The sequence below is a fragment of the Pectinophora gossypiella genome, chromosome 13, assembly GCF_024362695.1.
Source record: "Pectinophora gossypiella chromosome 13, ilPecGoss1.1, whole genome shotgun sequence".
Taxonomy (NCBI): domain Eukaryota; kingdom Metazoa; phylum Arthropoda; class Insecta; order Lepidoptera; family Gelechiidae; genus Pectinophora; species Pectinophora gossypiella.
This window is the reverse complement of record NC_065416.1, coordinates 4,277,703-4,299,719: the sequence shown is the minus strand read 5'-3', so window position 1 is coordinate 4,299,719 and position 22,017 is coordinate 4,277,703. Positions and strand designations below refer to the sequence as shown.

General features: G+C 37.4%; 1 protein-coding gene across 3 annotated transcripts in view; it reads left to right on the top strand.

Annotated features, from left to right (window-relative positions):
- Positions 1-22,017, top strand: part of LOC126371701 (fibroblast growth factor receptor 3-like) — a 189,415-nt gene that overhangs the window by 24,910 nt on the left and 142,488 nt on the right. For all 3 annotated transcript variants that reach the window (XM_050017012.1, XM_050017010.1, XM_050017011.1), the window contains 5 exons: positions 1,213-1,357; positions 9,719-9,896; positions 11,463-11,725; positions 11,928-11,965; positions 13,266-13,435. In XM_050017012.1, the coding sequence (XP_049872969.1) occupies positions 1,213-1,357; positions 9,719-9,896; positions 11,463-11,725; positions 11,928-11,965; positions 13,266-13,435 (794 nt within the window). The remainder of the gene's footprint in view (positions 1-1,212; positions 1,358-9,718; positions 9,897-11,462; positions 11,726-11,927; positions 11,966-13,265; positions 13,436-22,017) is intronic.

The window sequence follows — 22,017 nt, the reverse complement described above, 5'->3', positions numbered from 1 at the left end:
TACATAAGCAGCCTATATACGTCCCACTGCTGAGCACAGGCATCCCCTTAATCGACCGGAGGGGGTATGGAGCATACTCCACGCTGCTCCACTGCGGGTTGGTGGAACTGTTTTACGGCTAATAGCCTGGACCAACATCTTACTTATTTACTATCAGAATCATCTTACTTTTTCGGATAATCAGGTGATTCAAGCCTGCAATGTCCTCGCAAACAAAGGAGAGTCTCACAAAGTGTTTTTGTTAGTGTCCCCATCGGAAATCGAACCCGAACCTCCAGATCGTGAGCCCAACGCTCTAACCACTAGACCACGGAGGCCGCTGGATAATAAAAACAAGTCATAATTTTCACTCGATCTGTGTTGAAGTTTATGGACAATTTTGGCATTAGAACTAATCTGCTGCTTAGGCAATCCTAAGGGCCATATCCCTAGGACATCGTGGTCGCGCTACCAACAAAATACTATATTATGCAGTTGTACAGGCGATAACTCACCTAGTAAGTACTTTGTTGGTTCCGTAACCATCTGCATCTTACCCGGTTGGTGGCGCTACTGTGGTGGAGCCATCGTGGAGTTCTAGTGAGATGGGGCCCTTAGTTTATAGCAAAATAATGAACTATAGGCGTATTTAAAGACGCATACCTATTGGCATATCATTGCCACGCATATGCACCGCACGCCGTGCGCCGCACGCCTAGATGTTTGTTTTGCGTGCGTAGCACATGCTTTATCACGAATATAAAGGTACTCACACACACCTATATGAAGCGTGCAATGATTGCATTTCAACTGTTTTAAGACAGTAGTTAAACAAAAACTTTACAAAAAAGGTTATTATAAAGTTTTTTAGTATTTAGAAGATATGAATGCATGGGATTAACTGTCTGAGAACTGATATTAGGCAGCTACATTACTCAATTGTATACCAATATTTTATGTTTATTTTTATTTTTTTAAAGAACGTCTAGGGCCCTCTGCCGAGGATTTTCTTGCAGCTTCTTTTCCCCGGCTATACAGGTTGTGAAAAGCTGCAGTAGTTTTAGACGGCTGAGACGTTCGATATGTAAAAATTGACGATTCTAAGTGTAACTATGTTACCTACTGAATAAAGATATTTTTGAATTGTATCCGCCTTAGGCACGTGGAATAACCATCTCCAAACCCCATAGCTTTATATTCGTGTCATCTAACGAACATTTCTTCTTTGGGCAGGACTCGCTATGGCACTTAGTGCCGACCCTGCGCAACCCGGTAGCGGAGACATGCGCGATCCGCCCCGGCTGCGCGTACCGTGTGCGGCTCATCGCGCACCCCTGGGACGGACACTCTTCCATCAACCTGAGAGTGCAGCTCGATGGTAAGAAAAAAAAATGTTTGCTAACACTGCATACATACTGTACCTAAAACAAGGACAGAGCCACAAGCAATCAGAAGATAACTCGATTCTTTATTGAAGTCGGTTAAAAATAAGTTTATAGGCAATAAAAACTAAAACCCGACTACGGAAACTCACGATCTTAATAGTATGAAACAAGAAAATTCTCCGAATAGTGATATTTAGGAAAAACTAATTATGCCAATATAGGCCAAGTTTCCTGCAGACACATTTGTATTTTATACACGTCATTTTCTTATCCGTCGAAGAGGACAATAATTGTTAATTTTAAAATGAATGAATAACCCAGGCGAATAAAATAGGCGTGTGCTGTCAAATTAATTATGTCTATATATAGGCAATAAAAACTAAAACCCGACAAAAAATCACGCTCTAAAACGTATGAACCAAGAAAATTCTCCGAATAGTTAAGTGCTGTTTAGGAGATAGCCGTAGTCGAAAACTAAAACCCGCCTTTGGAAAAACGCCCTCCAAAAAGTATGAAATAAGATTTTCTTTTTAAGAAATTCCTACTAACAAGCAAAATAAAATGTAAGTACATCTAATAAGTACATAACCTTGTTTATATTATATACCTATCGAATTGTTTGAATATAGAGACGTTCAGAAGATATCTGAGGTCTGTGATGTGATGTGAGTTATACAGTCATGAGCAATATAATATACCCACTTTAGGACTCTGTCGCACTAACATATTTGACATTTAGTGAGACTTACAGTTCAATTTGACAAAAAAGTTAATGTGACATGGTACCAAAGTGTATACATATTAATGCTCGTGACCGTACTTACTTAGTAAGCGATCTGTTAGGTACGACCACGGCATCTAAACATCACTATACTCCCAATACTTACCCATTCAATACTATATAAAATAAAGAAGGTAACGGCCTCTGTAGTCCAGTGGTTGAGCGTTGGTCTCACGATCCGGATGCCCCGGGGTCGAATCCCGATACAATACAATACAAAAACTCTTTATTGCACTTGAATCACATTAAAAATACATTAGTATTATAATTAAATTGGTAGTACAACAGGCGGCCTTATTGCTAAGGTAGCAATCTCTTCCAGGCAACCTTTAGGAATAGGATATGAATTTAATGAAAAATGTAGCGGGATAGACAGTGCAAAAAAAATAAAAAAAAAATTATAATAATAAAATGTTGAAAAATATAAGTACTTATAACTAGATATGTCCCCAGACCCGATATGTCCCCATATCACAAAAATCACTTTGTGATCCCTATTTTGGTTAGGACATTACATGCTGATCACCTGATTGTCCGACAGTAAGATGATCCGTGCTTCGGAAAGCACATTAAGCTGTTGTTCCCGGTTACTACTTATTGATGTAAGTATGTAGTCGTTACATGAGCCATGTCAGGGGCCTTTGGCTCAATAATAACCCTGACACCAGGGTTGATGGGGTTGGTAATTCACCTCACAACCCACACAACAGAAGAAGAAATAAAGAAGGTTGTCTACTTATTAGATGTATGTTATTTATTTTTCTGTATATATAAGAATTTAGTAGGTAGGTACTTAAGTAGTTTCGCCGTAGACGGGTTAAAACCGTGTTTAAATTCCTTCGCTGGTTATCGATACCTACAGAACTGTAGGTACCTATAGTTTTATTTACGTAAGTCTATTGTATGTTCATGATGGAGTCTAGACAAACGCGAGGTTGCTATTAACTAAGTATATATGCAATCAATTAATGAGTAGGTATGCTAAACAATGCATCGTATGCTACACACCTCTCTTTGAACTTAAGCTAATTGAATGCATTAATCACTATTTTACTGGCAATGTGTATTTTAATTTAACCCATGGCGTAATTTATAATTAAGTAAATAAATAACTTTACCTACCTCGTTACTTACTTATTAGAACAGGGCGTCATATAGTGACAAACAAGTAAGCGCTTTTGTGACATTTTTTTTTCGAAATTTGGATATGTATTTTGTAAAAAAAGCTTCATAATAGACACGAGGTGGTGTCAATTTTGACCCGAGTAGAAAACGAGGCCTTATTAAAGAAAAACAGTATCAGTCTTTGTCAATTGGAAATGTTATTCCAAAATACAATGTGATGGCAGAAGCATATATAAAAATAATTGCTGCTTGATATTTGGATCACATTATGTATAGAATTATGTTCCTACATAAACCTATTGCTTCTCTTTAATTTTGATCAGAATAATAATGGGCGGAAGATGTAATTGTGCCTGGGTCAAAAAAGGTCATCATTTGTATCCAAAAACAAATATGAAAGACGTATTTAAGTAAGTAAATAAATAAGTATACCTACCTCGTTACTTACTTATTAGAACAGGGCACCATGTAGTGAAACATAAGTAAGCGCTTTTTTGAAAAAAACTTTATTTTTACTTTCGAAATTAGAAGTTTAGACTAAGAATATTCTTTACAGCGCCATCTATATTGTTTTTGAGGGACGTAGCCTGTAAAGTCCAGGCTACTTCCAGAAATGATGAGGAAATTCTTAAAACAAATAATCTTCAACAGAATCCAAAGAGTAGGTCTTCTTTTTTGCGAGTCGATGGCGATCGAAACTAAATTTTTGCTGACCAATAATTGGCCACGCTTACGGCATTGTCAGTGGCTTCGTAAAGGTCTTTAATAGTGCAGGTGTTAGGGCACTTAGGACAGCACAAAAGGTAGGTAGGTAGTAAAACTAAAACATCTACTCAAGTTTCCTGCAGACCTTAGTTATACACGTCATTTTCTTATCCGTCGAAAAGGACAACTGCTAATTTTAAAATGTATGAATAACCCAGGCGAATGAAATATGCTTGGCTGTCAAATTGATTCTGTCGGGTTATTGAACAATAAATAAATTTGAGAGGGCTTCTTAAATTCCTGCCTAAAATTGACGTGTGTTCTACAAATTGCCCGTCTTTTCCCTTTTCGGCGGATAAGAAAATGACAGGTATAACTTAAAATTAGATGGTGTCTACATGAATCAGCACCATTAAGCTTCAAATCGTATTAAAGAACGCACTCACTTTTATTACCGCATTACGGGTGAACGCTATATATAGGAGGCATAAAGTAGTGATCGACAATAAACAAATTGTTTCGTGTAGCAGCTTAAGCTGGGTCTACATTATTTACTATTGCAACGTGCCGTATCGTACCGCGTCATCGTATCGTATCGCCAGTGTATAGCAACTGCACATTAGGCCGACTTTCCACTGACGCGGAGATAGGCGGAGAAGAGCGGATATATGCGGATTTGACCAATCACAGCGTTCGAGAGAGCGAAAAACGAAGACGCTCTGTCACTTTCTCCCTCACGGTGATTGGACGATTCCTGCACGTCTCCGCTCCTCTCCGCACAGCTCCGCGTCAATGGAAACGCAGCCTTATACCGCGTCCACACTAGCGATCATGGTACTCGTAGGTGATACGAATACGATCGTATTGGGAAAATGGTACATTTGTTCCGGCCAAGTAGCTAATACCATTTGCGGGAAATCTGTAATAAGTCATATACTTAAAAAAAAAACTCTCAAAATGGCGTGATCAATTGCTTAGTTCGCCGTTTTGGCAAGTCCCGCCATCTTGACATCAAGATGGCGGAACCAAAGCTTGACGTGTATATCTTTTGAATGAGAAAGATACTAGATTCTTTAGTTTAGGTACCAAATAGTACTAGATGAGTACTATATCTAACAGTAAGTATGCAATTTCAACAATAAGCAATTGGTCCCACCATTTTGACGCTAATAAAAAAAGGGATGGGTTAAGGTTTAGTACGATCTACCCTGAACCGGCGTGCGTGTATGAAACAATTGGTGAATGTGGAGGAAGCATGAGAAGTGTGTCAGGATCGAAGCAAATGGAATTTCATAGTGTCTGCTTAGCCCGGTAGGAAATAGGCGTGAGTTTATGTATGCCGTCCAAGTGCGAGACGGACTCGCGCACGAAGGGGTCCGTACCATTCGCTAGGTTAACAACAGTAGGTAGGTACACAAATTTCATATTGTAACCTTTTTAACATCGAGCAAAAAATGGGGAAACCTGGTGTTTTTGGTATGTGAGCCCCCTTAAATATTTATTTCATTTTAATTTTATTATCAAAGAAAAAATACAACTAATTGTTGTATGGGAGCCTCCTTAAATATTTATTTTATTTTGTTTTTAGTATATGATGTGATACCGGCAACTGAGCACCCTCAGGCCTGTTGTCTTAAACGTTGTACCGGGTGAGAGCCTTCAGCGCTCCCCATTTGTCCGGCCAAGTAGTTAATGCCATCTGCGGCAAATCTACAATAAGTCACGGCAAAATAAAAATAAAAAAAGAAAGGCAACAGAAATACATAACAGCCTGGTGACAGACAGACGGACAGACAGCGAAGTCTTAAAATAGGGTCCCGTTTTTAACCTTTAGGTACTGAACCCTAAAAAAGGTACTTTTGTGGACCCATCTTTACATTCGTGTATCGTCGGCTACGATTAATTTATTTGTAGATCGTCGGCAACCATTATGAATCCCGTCTGTCATTGCGCAGGGTACAGAACGATTACCTCTTACTTGTAACTGAGAATGGATATTTGTAAATTATTTGGATTCATCCATCATTTACATCCTGTTTTAATACATTTTAGTGGCTACTTTATACTTTATGAATAAAAATAAAAGAAAATAGGTACAAAAGAGATACTTAACTAGACCTTAAAACATTTGTAGATTTGCCGCAAATGGCATTAAATACTTAGCCGGGAAATGGGGCGCGCTGAGGGCTCTCATCCGGTACAAAATTTAAAACAATAGGCCTGAGGGTGCCCAGTTGGGCGCTCGGCTCGGCTCAGGGCGTCGTCTGACGGGATTATATTATTGAACCGGCGTGCGTGTATGAAACGATTGATGAATGTGGAGGAAGCAAAGGAAGTGTCAGGATCGAAGCAATATTCTCTGCTTACCCCAGTGGGATATAGGCATGATGTAACTGATTTGACTAATTGGCAACTAGCCTATTGTCGTTCTCAATCTAGAACTATACTTTATTACTCATCATCATCATCATCAGCCCATTAACGTCCCCACTGCTGGGGCACGGGCCTTCCCTATGGATGGATAGGGAGATGTCGATACAGCGTTTTAATAGACTAATATATTGATTTGGGGTTATTTACACGTTTTTACAATAAAATACCAGACAGTTTTTTGAATTTGTCAGAAAATAAATATAAAGCTCATGTGAAGCTTACTTTATGTAAAAAAAATTATTATAGGATTAACGATTACCTAAATGATGAAAATCATCATCACCAGCCCATTAACGTCCCCACTACCACGCCTTCCCTATGGATGGATAGGGAGATCGGGCCTTAAACCATCACGCGGGCCCAGTGCGGATTGAGGGTTATTAACGACTGCTAATGCAGCCGGGACCAACGGCTTAACGTGCCTTCCGAAGCATGGAGGAGCTCGAGATGATTTTTTTTTGTTTTTTTGTCGTCACCCATCCTATGACTGGCCTTTGCGAAAGTTGCTTAACTTCAACAATCGCAGACCGAGCGCCTTAACCGCTGCGCCACCGAGCTCCTCTACTCTACTTTATTACTCTAACATATTATTTATTAAGATATTGATTGCAAACCGTTGTGTACCTCTGTGTAATAAAATAAAATAAGTCAAGTCAAAAAAAAACAAACAAAACAGCCGTGGTCTAGTGGTTAGAGCGTTAGGCTCACGATCTGGAGGTTCGGGTTCGCTTCCCGACGGAGACATTGACGAAATCACTTAGTGAGTCTGTCCTCCACGGAGGCTGTTATTTAACTTATCTGCATATAAAAAACAAAGATAGCTTTCAACTTAACTGGTTTTCATCCCGGATTTATCCTTAAACCAACCCGACTGAGGGATATAGGGATACGTTCTATTAAATCTCCCTTTATCAGGGTAACGGTCTTCATATTATTTATGCTCACCACTTATATTCCCAATAGGGTACTTTCCAAGTAAAGTCCTGCCGTCGGGAGAATGCGCATTTGACAGCTGGTGATTCGATATTCCTACCCTATCCTATCTCTGTCGCTCTCGCGTGAATTATAATTATAATTGCGTCTCGCTCGCACAGATTCTCTGTGCAAACGATAGCTTAACGATATTTTTATGTGCCGATTTCAGTAACAGTGTTACTTAATGCCCATCCCTAGTCCTGTAAATCTGTTAAATGTCAAATGCGCATTATCTCGACGGCAGTACTCAGAACTTTAGTCAAATCAGCTACTCTTTAGTAAACGTCAAAACACGAAATTACTATGGAATTTGTATGAAAAAGCAACCTGTGACGTCATAGAAAAACGTGACAAAATGTCGCACTTATTATTACATTTTTCTTTATTAAACTTCATAAATAAATTAAATAGAAAAAAGAAAACATTTTCTTTCTTCTATTTTACTTATTTATGAATTTTAATAAAAAATAAAAGTAATAATAAGTCAGACATTCTATGACGTCACAATGTGTTTTTTCACGCAAATTCCATAGTAAATTCGTGTTTTTACGTTTAGTAAAAAGTAATTGATTTGACTAGTTGGAAACTAGCCTATTCGACTAACACAAGACAGACAAACTTCGAATTGTTTAAGTTCTAATTCTAAATAGAGATTTATGATAACATTATAAAAGCAAGTTTACGAAATACAAGAGATAGTCAAACCAATGTTTATGATAATACGTACCACAATAATATTATTGTTGCTATAAAATTCACATTCACAACGATTGCTGAGATATCAAACAGTAGTCGTTTAGACCACGGAGATCATAGATTAAATAAGTTTCTAGACTCGTCGTGAATGGGGGACTTTTTGGTTACGTTCCCCAAAAAAAATAAAAATGTATGTTGCTGTACACAGTTAGGTTTAAAGATTATTTATTCTCACTTAAGACAATACAAGGTCACTTACATGAGAAAGAAGATAAACTAGGATAAAACTAAAATTAATTTCATCGTTCACATAAATCGTAGTAGACCAAAAATAAATGCCATTTCACTTACTGTCACTTTCTTACTATTAAATTAAATATTAAACGGGTTTAAACTACCTTTCTAAAATACGCCACATTTTAATTCTAATTTATTTGTTATTTATTTTTTAAAGCGTTAAATAAATTACATTTTTTAATGTGCGAAGGTAAGTTATTATATTATATATTACCTTCGTTTAACCTTCTATTTTCATGGATAACATTATTATTTATTATATATGCATCTTTTATGTTTATTTTTGGGTATAAGGGATGACCCTTATTATTACACCCAAGCACAAGACCCATTCCTGATCTTCCACCCATTATTATCCTGATCAAAGTAAAGTGAAGCAATATAGGTAGCTACATTATTCTATACGTATCTGATCCAAATATCAAGCAACAATTATTTATAATATTATGCCTCTGTGATTACAATATACTTACTTATGAATAAGTATGTCCCCGAGTAATGAGAAAATAGGTGATTAACACGTTAAATTTGTACAACGCCTGAAAAATCCCTCATTTATTAGTAAACACGACAAATACAATTGGGTAGTATAATATCTAGGTCAAACATGAATTATGTAATTCTGATTACTAAATAAAGACAGATCAAAAACTGACGAGAAACATTTCCTTGTTTTCTATTTATCTTATTTATGAAGTTCAATAAAGAAAAACGTAATAATAAGTCCGACATTTTGTCACGTTTTTCTATGACGTCACAGTTTGCCTTTTCGTGCAAGCAATGTCGTGATTTGACGTTTAGTAAAAAGTCCTTTTTAGTAAACAATTTGTACCTCGCTACCAATTGTACACATACATAAACTCACAACTATTTGCCACTGGGGTAAGCAGAAATTAAGAAATTCCATTAGCTTCGATTCTGATGTGCCTCTCTTGATTCCTCCAAATTCACCAATCGTTTCATACACACACGCCGGTTATTATACGTAGTACCCAATCCATCCAGCCCGATACGTCAAGGTTACTGGCTAGCGCTTGGAGATCGGGAAAATCCACGCTAGACTCGCTCGAGATTCAAATTCAAAAATATCTTTATTCAGTAGGTAACATAGTTACACTTTGAATCGTGTGAAAATCGTGGTTACACCCACTAATTTGCTGTTAGACTACAAGATTCCGATTGCCCATAAGCTTGACGAATCGGCAAGGATGGTTAGGGTAGTCTAATAACTGCTTATGATGATCCGTACATCGTGCTTTTTCAGTCTTGTGCGTAATCCACATTGCGCGCATGCGCTCTTATTTATGTATACATTTAAAAATGATTTGTCTTCTCCATACAGAATGCGTCGCGGGTATATGCTCGTGCGCGCACGCAACACGGCTGCCAATTCCATCGGTGCGCGCGCACACGCTCTCCGTACAGGGCGAGATCATGGCTAAAGTCAGCTGGTCGCTGCCCCCGCCTCGCTACCCGCTCCGCTTGCCGCGCGGGTTACAGAAACAATACTATTATGTCAGGTAACTATATTGCGAGCCGATTTCGACCGTAGGTTATCAATATCGATGCTCCCACGGGCCCTTAACGTGGCCTTTTTTTTTTGTTTCTTTGACGTGACTTATTGTAGATTTGCCGCAAATAGCATTAACTACTTGGCCGGAGCTAACGTAGCTAGTATCAGAACAGGGGGGTTAAAAGGCCACATCGAATAAACTCATATAATATGTAAAAAAAGCAATATTGCAATTTGACATTTGCGCATGTAAAAGTAAGTGCGCAATGCAAATAAATGTCAAATAGCAACATTGCTTTTTAGATGAATTGTTTTGATGTGGCTAAAATGGCTCCCCAGTTCTTTATTTTAATTAATGGTATTGGTAGACTCATACGTCTGGCCTTCAAACTTGGTGATGGAGGTATAGAGGGAACGACCCAAGAAATCATGGATGGGTTGTAAAAATTAATTCGACCGAAAGTTACTGAGATGTCGACTGACAGAGATGAATGGAAGACGAATACAATGTTGTGCCGACCACAATTGGCTGGGATAAGGGATGGACGGTGATGGATGTTGTCGTTTCAGTTTGTAACACAGAAGTAAATAGCAACAGAGCAACATTTTGTGATGCATACCGGAACTACTTGATAAGTAGAGCTTGGCCGTGGTACGATCACGAGCATCAATATGCTTACATTTTGGTACCATATTTTCCGTCCGATCATGACCTATGCAGGGGTAATTTTCACTCACGCGAGTCCCTCTCAAACCCACCGTCTACAGGTAATTCAAAATCGTTTCGTAGTTGCGGCTTCCGAATAGATCCCGCTTAGGGACGGTACTGTCAAGTATCGGCGTCCGAAGGACGTAATATACAATCCCGACGACCCGATTACTGTAGCCATAGAGGCGGCCAATCAGCTCGCGACACCAAACACTTCAGAACCCCGATACCGACCCCGCCGGCGTGGTCAACGATTTCCCTCATTCAGCGCTTATCGCTATCGACCCACTAGGGTCGATTAATCCTTTCAATATTCTTCCTCACAGACGACGCCCTGAGCCGAGGTTCGCGCCCAACTGGGCACCCTCAGGCCTGTTGTCTTAGACGTTGTACCAGGCGAAAGCCTTCAGCGCTCCCCATTTGTCCGGCCAAGTAGTTAATACCATCTGTGGCAAACCTAAAATAAGTCACGTCAAAAAAAAGGTAGCATATGACATGATTTTTTTTGACAAATTGTACTGTAAGTCTTACTAAATGTCAAATATGTTAGTACCACAGAGTCCTAAAGCGGATACATTATATTGCTTATGACTGTACAAAATCGACCTTTTGGCGGCGAAGGGTGTGATGCCGCCAAAGGATGTTTTGGGGTACTTACCAAATAGAGCATGCACCCATCTAGCCACAAATTAGATTATCACTAGGAGTCGACGAACCAACCGTGTTAAGTTGGAAGTTATTTATGTGCATCGCGCTGTGACAACTTCGTTAGCGCGTTTTGGGACAGATAAGCGCCATCTATCTTGTATAGGCGGAATTAGCTGGTCAACTTCTTCCTTGATGCATCTAAACTCTTGTCCACAGTATTGGCAGACAAATGGTGCCAGACGCGCATCCACTCCCCTGGTTCTCGCACACCGTCTCCCGTCAGGTGGAGGTGGACGGTCCAGTGGACTCCGGAGACGACACTAGATGGATACTCCTACCGATAGTGGAGCGCAGTGGAGCGCGTGGCGGACGTGGCAAGGAGTCGAGACCTATTGTGCTTGACGTCAAACTCCTCGCGAGAGTCAGTCTAGTTGATGAGAGGGGATGTGTAGGGCCAGCGGGGAACGCTACTGCCTATGGTAAGGGTATGAATATATCTAATCTAAACTAGGCTACAAGATCCGCCACTGTTATGCAAAGGCCTCCCGTGCCTCTTTACATTTTTCGCGGTCCTGTGCCCACTTCTATCAATCCCTCCAGCAAGCGTCGTTTCTCAAAAGGAAAATAGGTTAAAACACGAAATCATTACATGCAATAAGTAACGCAATTCGTCCTTTGCAGATCCGGCAGAAGCCAACAAAGTACAAATTGGGACTTACGTGAGTACATTTATTGATTTTTGCCTGCCTTTGTACCCGATACGTCTATTTAAACATTTCAAATTAAATCAAATCAATTCGTAAAGATGTCCTCTTCTCGAGTTTCTAATTACAGCTTTTAGGTAAGTATTTATTTTTAATTGAATTTCGGACGAGAGCTGAAAATTTTAATGAGATTTATAAATAATGTGTTGACGTGTTTATCTACCTACTAGGTGTTTACTGTAAAACCTGCTGTGAACCAAAACCAAACAGTTTTAGTGTTCTGGTGTGAACAGGTATAGAATTTTATGTCTAAAATAATGTTTTTTATTCATTTAGGGCAGTTTAGGGGCCTATCTGACACTACCGCATCCATAGTCACGCCACCAACAAAATGTATGCAATTGTATAAACACTACGTCACTTAGATATCTTATTGGTTGCATGTACTAATTTGGCCTTTGTAATCAGAAGATCAAGCTTAGCTTCACATGTTGGTGTAGTCGATTATCGACTCCACAAACCACGCGAAAGAACAAGAAAGGGTAAAATATAATCTTAAACGGGCAAATTGCAAAAACAAAAAAACGCGTGCCGCTAAATTATTTTGTATATTTTTTCTGGATAAAGTAAGTGGTCCTCTACTTCTAAACCATTCAGTTACGGAAACGGTAACACGCAAAAAAAATGTGTCAAAAGTTATGTTATATTATTTGGACTTAAATTAATTATAACTTCATTAAATTATAACATAATCTAACAACAGAAACTATTTCAGTATAATTAACTTTTGTCCGGAAAAATGTTATCATTTCAGAGGACAGTGAGTTTTAGTAACTCCGTCAACATTGCGTCTACTTTTTTTCTACATTTAAGATAAACTTATTCAGTATTTAGACTAACAAACGCTATTCGAGTAAAAAAACAATGACAATAGTCACAAAAAGAGATATTGACAACAACCAAACGCAAATATTTTGTTATTGCACGTATTGAACTATTGATTTAAGAATGTATAAATCGAACCTAAAATACTAACATAGTAAGGAATCTTAGCTAAGCAGGTCATTTTTTGTTGACTATATTATTTCAGTGGCTATTCATCACTTCAGTGGATTCATAAAAAAAAAACAATTTTAAATATCTTAGTAAGTTTCGATCGTATTTGATACCCATTCACGCACATACTTTAAAATAGATTAAAGTTATATTTGTCATCAAATATATGTATTGAAATAAAAAATCTCACTGAAACGATAAAAAATTCGTTGAAATTCACCCAAATACAAATATATCTGAAATAATATATCTTTCACAGGCGCTATGGGCAGCTTTCGGCGGTGCATGCGTACTGGCGATGGCGGCCATCTTGGCGGTCGGCGCGCGCGCAGTCAAGCGGGTGTTGCACGCTCTCCGCCCCGCTCCTGTCTCCGGTCCGCTCGAGCCACTGAGGCGTAGGCCTGCCTGGTTCCCTTTGCAGCTGCGTACGTGAGTAGTAGATTTATATTTTTTTAAATAGTATAATGTAATTCGATTATTTTTCGGCATTTTAAATATAAAATTCCTATTTAGCTGAAATTAGTCTGGGAGAAAAAGCTTGAGGCACTAAATGCTTATAGACTCACACATACACACACACACACACATACGCGCACACACGTGCTTATCCGTATACAGACGGGAATGGTATACAGGAGGTAGGCCCTAGGTTTAAGACAACTACACCAGTATAATATGTATTATCTTGCCAAGGCAATCATTTTAACTGCCTGTGGGGAAACATTTTTTTTTTAAATGAAATGATATGTTATAATTATTGCGCCCATAAGAGCCTTCATAGAGATAGAAAGCTAATATTATTACGTGAACGCTTACCACTTACCACGTAAAGAAGAACTTAAAAGTCCTTGATTAATTACCTAGTATTCACAATTTGTTACTCAATTCGTTCTATAACTAGATTATATCATTATAATTATAAAAAAATACTAATCAATGCCTTCTTGAAATCTTCATTGTTACAATTTTCTTAATACGAACTACGAAACGCCTACAACGCCTACACAAAAATATTAACCAAAGTTTCGTTAAGCCGTAACAGGCTAAACCACAAAAGAGCATATATACGTAGGCGTTTTCCTCTGAATATACTGTATAGAAAATATTTTAATATGAAATCTTCAAAGACTACTTGGACCCCATTAAAACTAACAAATGATAATTATAAAGCGCATGTAATTAAAACTTTTTATTATTTTATAATTAAATATTAATACCTATTTTTTATACGAGAGTTTGAATGGGTTAGGTGCTTTGTCAAAGTTAAATTCGTATCGAAATTACTCCTATTGATTTTATTTATAAAATGTAATTAAACTTCCTTTAAAACAGTCTCGAACAAAGAGCTTCGTATAATTGAGATATAACTTAACTTACAGCTAATTTCTATTAATCTCAGACAGTAGGTAGGTAATTATGTATAAGTCCACCGTTGGCACCGGTACTGACAGATTTTTTCAGCCAAATCGAGATAAATGACTATTTATTCATTCGATAGAAATATAAAACTAAAACTAAACCAAAAGAACACCTACTTAGGTACATGTATTTCATTAAGTACCTAATAAATCTAAATTAGGTAGAAAAATAAGATACACCAAGGAGAGTATAGTCATGAGTAATATAATATAACCACTTTAGGACTCTGTCGCACAAACATATATTTGACATTTAATAAGACTTACAGTTCAATTTGTCAAAAAAGTTAATGTGACATGGTACCAAAGTGTATACATATTAATGCTCGTGACCGTACACACGGGTGAATAGGCATTTTCGGGGTAAGATCGTTCCACCGTTGATCTCTTCTCCTCGTGTAAGAACAAAGTCAAGAGCAAACCCATCTTAATTAAAAAATAACTTGGCAGAGATGAGAATGTTAAGATGGATATATAGTATGACCAGAATGTTAGAGGTTTACGCGGTTATTATCATAATTAAAAAACATAATACCGGGTTCTTACCGCGTTATTATCAGGGATATGAGACTTCCGATATTTCAACTCTCTTTCAAGTGCCATGATCACGGAACGACTGATGAAATTGGAGTGGAGTAAGTGTATCCATAATTTTCTAAGGGCAAACATATCTGTCTACCCTCTGTCTTGCTCATGGCAACTTGCAACAGTGTTGAAATCTCGGGAGTCTCATATCCCTGAGAATAACGCGGTAAGAACCCGGTATTATTATGTTTTTAATTGTGACCAGAATGGACAAGATTAGGAATTATAAGAGAAACGCGGTTATTATCATAATTAAAGCACATAATAACGGGTTCTTAACGGGGAGTCTCATATCCCCATTTAAACGCGGTAAGAACCCGTTATTATGTGCTAAAATTATAAGAGAAAGTCTGAAAGTAGCGCCAGTTAGTGAGAAATTGAGGAGCAACAGGTTAGCATTCTACGGGCATGTAATGAGGAGGAATGAAAGGCATATGACGAGGAAGTTATGAGTATGAATGTGGATGTAGGAGTAAGGGACGACCCAAGAAAGTGTTGTGTAAAGAGGATATGCGTGTGCGTACTGCGATGACAACTCACAGAAATTAATGGAAGAGGAGAATACATGTTGTGCCACCCCACCTACAGTGGGCTAAAGGCAAAAGGATGATGACGTAGAAAAAAGATATTGAACTCAGTTTTATCATGTTTGTCAACTTGATATCAAGCATAATTTTATTTTGCCTTGTAACGTGGGTCTTATTTTTATTGAAAATGGAAACACGTGACTACAAGATAAAGTGAATAATTTTATACGTGACTAAATTGAAAAAGAGCTTCTCGCTGTACGCGACTGTAGATTACCAAGGATTTTGATTTATTTGGGCTTACGATTAATACTTGTGGGGGAAGAATTTTCTTTATTGCATGTAACAAAATGTTCGATACCTACCTTTGGATGTTTATTATTGTTGGTTATTGTCAATCAATCAATAAATAATACTGCACAACAACATATACAAAGGACATAAACATACGAATAAAAACATAAGCATAATAGGCAGACTTATTGTCGCATTATAGTGAATACCACTTGAGCGTTGTTCTCACGATCCGGAGGCCCCGGGATCGAATCCCTGTGGGGACATATCACGAACAACTGTTCGTCGTCGATCCCTAGTTTGGTTAGAACATTACACGTTGATCACCTGATTGCCCGATAGTAAGATGATCCGTGCTTCGGAAGGCTCGTTAAGACTTTGGGCCGGTTACTACTTAGTGAGGTAAGCATGTAGTCGTTACATGAGCCATGTTATGTGCCTTTGGCGGCTCAATAATAACACCTGGGTTGATGATTTTGGTAATGAGAAGAAGTCAATACCACGTTTACAAGCACCTGTTTGAAAAAACACGTTCTAATATGATTAAACTTGTATTAAAACCGTAAGGCCAAACCCAATTCCAATTGCAAAATGATGCTGGGTCTACTATAAAAAGCTTATTATTTCGAAACATTTTATCAAAAGTAAAATATAAGAATTGAAGTTTGTAAAGGGCAAGGTGTCTTGTTGATGGTTGATTGACAAGCATTTACTTCACATATTCACGAGCTTTCGTAAATATAATGACATGATTAATATTTTATAGTTATGCCTGATATAATTCGTAAATCTTCAATTAGTGGTAACCTTGTGCGGAGACCGCGTGATTTACATTGTAGTGTACGGGTTCGAATCCCGGCAACCAATCAGCTCGCGACACCAAACACTTCAGGACCCCGATACCGACCCCGCCGGCGTGGTCGACGACTTCCCTCAATCAGCGCTTATCGCTATCGACCCACTAGGGTAATTCATTCAAATATTTTTCCTTTCAGACGACGCCCTGAGCCGAGGTTCGCGCCCAACTGGGCACTTTCAGGCCTGTTGTCTTAAACGTTATACTGGATGAGAGCCTTCAGCGCTCCGCATTTGTCCGGCCAAGTAGTTAATGCCATCTGCGGCAAATCTACAAAAAGTCACGTCAAAAAAAAGAAGAATCTCGGCTCGGGCACTTTACCACATAATTCGATGTCTAGGTAATTACTTACACAAAAGTTGTAGAAGAAGACTAACACAGTTCCAACATTATACTGCTCAACTATCATCATCATCAGCCCATTAACGTCCCCACTGCTGGGGCACCGGCCTTCCCTATGGATGGATAGGGAGATAGGGCCTTAAACCATCACGCGGGCCCAGTGCGGATTGATGGCTATTAACGACTGCTAATGCAGCCGGGACCAACGGCTTAACGTGCCTTCCGAAGCACGGAGGAGCTTGAGATGTTTTTTTTTTGTGATCACCCATCCTGTCACCGGCCTCTGCGAAAGTTGCTTTACTTCAACAATCGCAGACCGAGCGCGTTAACCGCTGCGCCACCGAGCTGCTCAACTATATTTTTAATTATTTATAAAACCGCTTTTAACAACTTTCTAGACATACTTATGTAAGTAACTATATTAAATATTCAGCTCTTTATGATCCTGAAGCTATGTGTAGAATGTGTCAGAACCACAAAGTTGAGGTATTTTCTCCTTTATTAATATATTATTTAGGTACGTGGGTTAGAACAAAAACTTTCCAGACGTTCACTCAAAAAAGTTTCGTGTCTATTCTAGACATGTTTTACAGATGGAATTACTTAACTAACTCTCGTGTTATTCTGCCTAACTCAAATACGAAAACTAGTTCAAACACTATACAATGTACATGTTAAAACTTTTCGTTCAAAATAAGAATGTTTAGGTGTAGGCATTTTTTCGGGGATTTTTTCCATGTTGATGGCATAAGTTAGTTAGTCTTGGCAAAAAAGTTTGACTTGTTAAGCGTACCCAGTTTTTGGATTAGGGGTAATTCAGACCAAAAATATATATGTACATATATAAAATATTTCTCTTTTGTTTTGTATTTTGTTTTTTCCTGTTTGTGCAATAAAGTATTTGTTATGTTATGTTATGTTATATCGTTGCTTTTTACCTACTGAAAACGACGTAAGCAATTTTCGAAGTGATTTTCTTGAACCTCGATTCCTTTCAATTAGTTTCAATACGGGTAAGAATTGAGACCACTTTTTGCTTGGACGAAACTTGTGTATTAGGGGTTTTGTTAACAAAAATCAAATCATTTAAAAAATGGGTTATGTGGTTTTCACTGTAAGGTGACTTTATGGGACAACTCTAGCATAAGCGGTTACTTTGAAGTGGGTGTAAAGAGCTTAATAAAACCCTTACTTGTTTATATTATCTGGTTGACCCCTTTACCTAAGGGATAGGTACACGAAAGCACCTATGAAGCTGGCATGATCACTCAGGGTGTTCAAAGCCTCGTTAAAATTGAAAAATATAATAAACTTTTTCTATTCTATTCTATTCTATTCTATTCTAAAAAAAAACCCACACTTAGGTATAAACTGTCATTAAAACCATGTAGCTTATTAGCACTAAGGTTGCCCGAAATATATTGCTATTGAGCACTAAAGCCGCCGATGGTCCTTCTCTTGTCACTTTTGTAATTGATTTTAATTTTAAGTTTATATGTGCAATATTTTTTTAATTCTTTTCTGTATTGTTTTTTGTTTTGTATTAGGATTGTATTATAAAAATCCTTTCTTAAGTTTACCTCCTTAACGCTTAAAAATGATAATAAAATGAAGCCTAATATTCCTAACACGTTTGCAGCACATAAAAGGTGTCTTTCTAGTCCCTCGCTCTGATGTCATATTGTGTACCAGTCATTTCGTATTCAGGTTAAATTTATATGGAAATAATCAAATCCTGAGGTTTTTGTTACGCAGATTTACGTAAGTGTGAGTCAGGTAGCGTGAGGTAGAATAGTTAATAGGAGATTAAAGACGTAAAAGCAGTTAATTCTCTTTGTCTAGAATACTGGTTACCTTGCAGCCACTTTCGAAAGTTAAATAAGAATACTGCCACCCACGCGTGGTTTTGCTCTAAACGAGTTGTTTAGGAATTTATTATACCGTACTTTGTTTAACAAAGACACTGTATAACCTAGTCTACATCATAGTTATTTTATTAACCTTTTTTACTGCTGGTGATCAGGTGCTGACTAGTGGACAGGCCTGCTTCTGTCAGGGTGGTCACATAACACTGTTTCTATGAAAAAGTCATATAAACTCTCTTTATTTTTCACTTTCCTTTCACCATCTTGTAGAATAAATATCTTTGAATTTTGGATTTAACTAAATAGGTTAGTTAACTTTTTTGTTTTCATCAATCTACAATACAATACAAAACTCTTTAAACTGACAAGAAAAAATACAATTATACATAGGACAAAATAAATACATTAGGCGGCTTTACTGTTAAACAACAATTTCTTCGAGGCAACCTTAAAGTGAAAGAAGCTATTTACATTTAAAATAATCTGAAATTCATTTTTCAATGTTGCTAATTTCTGTTAAAGTTATACCTGTCATTTTCTTATCCGCCGAAAAAGAAGGAGACATCAATAGTTACATTTATCAAGTTGAAATCTGTACATAGACAGAAATATAGACAAAAGAAAATAAATGGCATGTATTTAACGCGGCGACAAACTAATGTGATTTAGGGTTTTACAAATAATTAAAATGGGTAGCAAAAATAATAGGTTGGCAGCTACAGTGAAGTAGCATTTTAAGCATAAAGAAGCAGCTTTTTATTAAGTTATGAGGTTTATTTAAATTTAAATTGGCAGCGATTTTTTTGTGTAGCAACTGAATTTATTGTTAGGCGACAACTTGATAGCGGATAAATTGTAAAAAATAGGCTTTTATAAATTATACAATGAGATCGTTTATAAAATTGAATGGGGTGTTAAAAAAATATGCACAAGGTCATATAAAACATATTATGTGCGACATTTTATTAGGTCTAAATAAAGCAAATATTGGCATGCAAAAAATATTATTGGTTTATGATAATACCCCTCCGGCGCCAGGGGTCTACTTCTCAAACAGTCTATTTCTCATTTTGACTACTTTTCGTGGAGACAACTTCGCAAATCGCCTACTTATCAAACAGTCTATTTCGCATTCCGCCTACTCTCAAAGAGACCACTTCGCAAACTACCTACTTGTCAAAGAACGAACAAAGTACTGATAAATAGAAAATTATTCATTACGTTTTGTATTATATTATTTTTATTAACCAAACAAACTTAAAATGAAATTAAACTTAAATTGTAATGTAATAACAAAGAAAAACTTAAAAACACTAATTAAATTTTAATCGCATATAAACAGTTTTTTGTAAATATTCTATAATTGTTATTTCGTTAGTTTCTAATTGGCACACGTGTTTTTCTAATTTTTGATCAAATTGTATATCACAGTTCTTGCGGTTTTTTTTCAAAGGGTGGAACAAACATCTTTGAATTTGAAAATCGAAATGTTTTCCCTCTTTGCGCAGTTTATGAACAAATGAGAAGAAAGTTGGCTTTTTAGGTATCCTGGCATTGAGACGCCTATGCCAACCTTCTAGAACATTTGTTGTACGATGCAATTGGTGTGCACAACTCAGGATCTCCGCAGAAACTTTTCTCAGCCACTGGGATTCAAAGTAAATTTTGAACTCCATAATCGGATTAGTAAGCTCTGGGACATTATTCAAAATAACCCTCCACCCTTCTTTGATTAAATGTGACGGCAATAAAGGCAAGTGTGTGGTCCATCTTACCATTTTTCGTCCACCATGGCCTTGTATTTTTAATTGCTTATACTTTCTCCAAATGGCTTTTTGAAAATGATAGTAGCATCCTGTTACCTTACATTGTGGATAAACAGTCTGCACAGCGTTTATAACCGCACTTTCAAAATCACATTTGAAATCTGTCATCTCAACCTTTAATTTTTCTTTCAGGATCTCAAAAAAGCGTGTATATGTTATTTCACTTTTGTTAGGTAACATCGCATAAATAATTGGTTTCACGTTAACACTTTCAATCGTGGAACCCAAATCAAAATGGATAGTGTATAATTGATAGAACGGTGACGGTACACAACGGAACGTGCCATCACCATAAAATCTGCCAGGTATTCCCTTTATCTGTTTTTTCGCCAAGGGTGTAGAGAAAACTAAAAATTTTTCTATATCACCGTCTTCACAAATTAAAAATTTCTTCGCCAAACCGCTAGGAACGTAAACTTCCTGGATGTTTGAAAATATTAAACGATCGGTATTTAGAATTTTTTTTCTGGCTCTATATAACGTATCTTTTACTGACAAAAATGATGGAACACAGCAATCAAGTTTTAAATGTTCAATGTTACCTTCATAAATTTTTTGGATTGGATCAAAATTAACACAGACATCACTTTTTGTTTTTTCTATAGCCAATAGAATTCTGTTTCTGTTTAGATCGGGAAAACACGTATGAGGGTTCTTGTCGCTTGATCTGAGGACTTTAGTTTTGGATTGGTCTAATGTAATGGTACTACTGCAGCAACTACGATTGGCACAGCGCCACAGTGTACTGCCAGACTTGTTTGTTTTTTCAAAATTGTACCTGTAGCCTTCTTGTAACAAGGAAAGACGACCGACTTGGTTCTTAGTAAATTGCAAATCCATTACGTAAACAGTAAAAATACTATTCCCTTTTATTAAACTAACGCACTGAATACACAATGACATTGATATGACATTATTTCATCTTATTTGTCATTAAAGGAAAATAAATGAAGGATATATCAAAAATAAAGTGGCCAGTAATTTCCTCTAGCAAGGAGGTAACGAATGTACTTTCTATTGCTATTATGTTATTAACTGTCCGAAGATGACATTAAAGAAAAAAGTAGTCAGTTTGCGAAGTAGTTCAATTGAAAAGTAGGCGGAATGCGAAACAGACTGTTTGCTAAGTAGGCAGTTAGCGAAGTAGTCAAACAGAGAAGTGGGTAATGATGCGAAATAGACAGTTTTAGAAGTAGACCACTGGCGCCAGGGGTCTACTTCTCAAACAGTCTATTTCTCATTTTGACTACTATGGCTACGGTTATCTTAAGTTCGATTTTTTTTCCGCCGAATTTCAT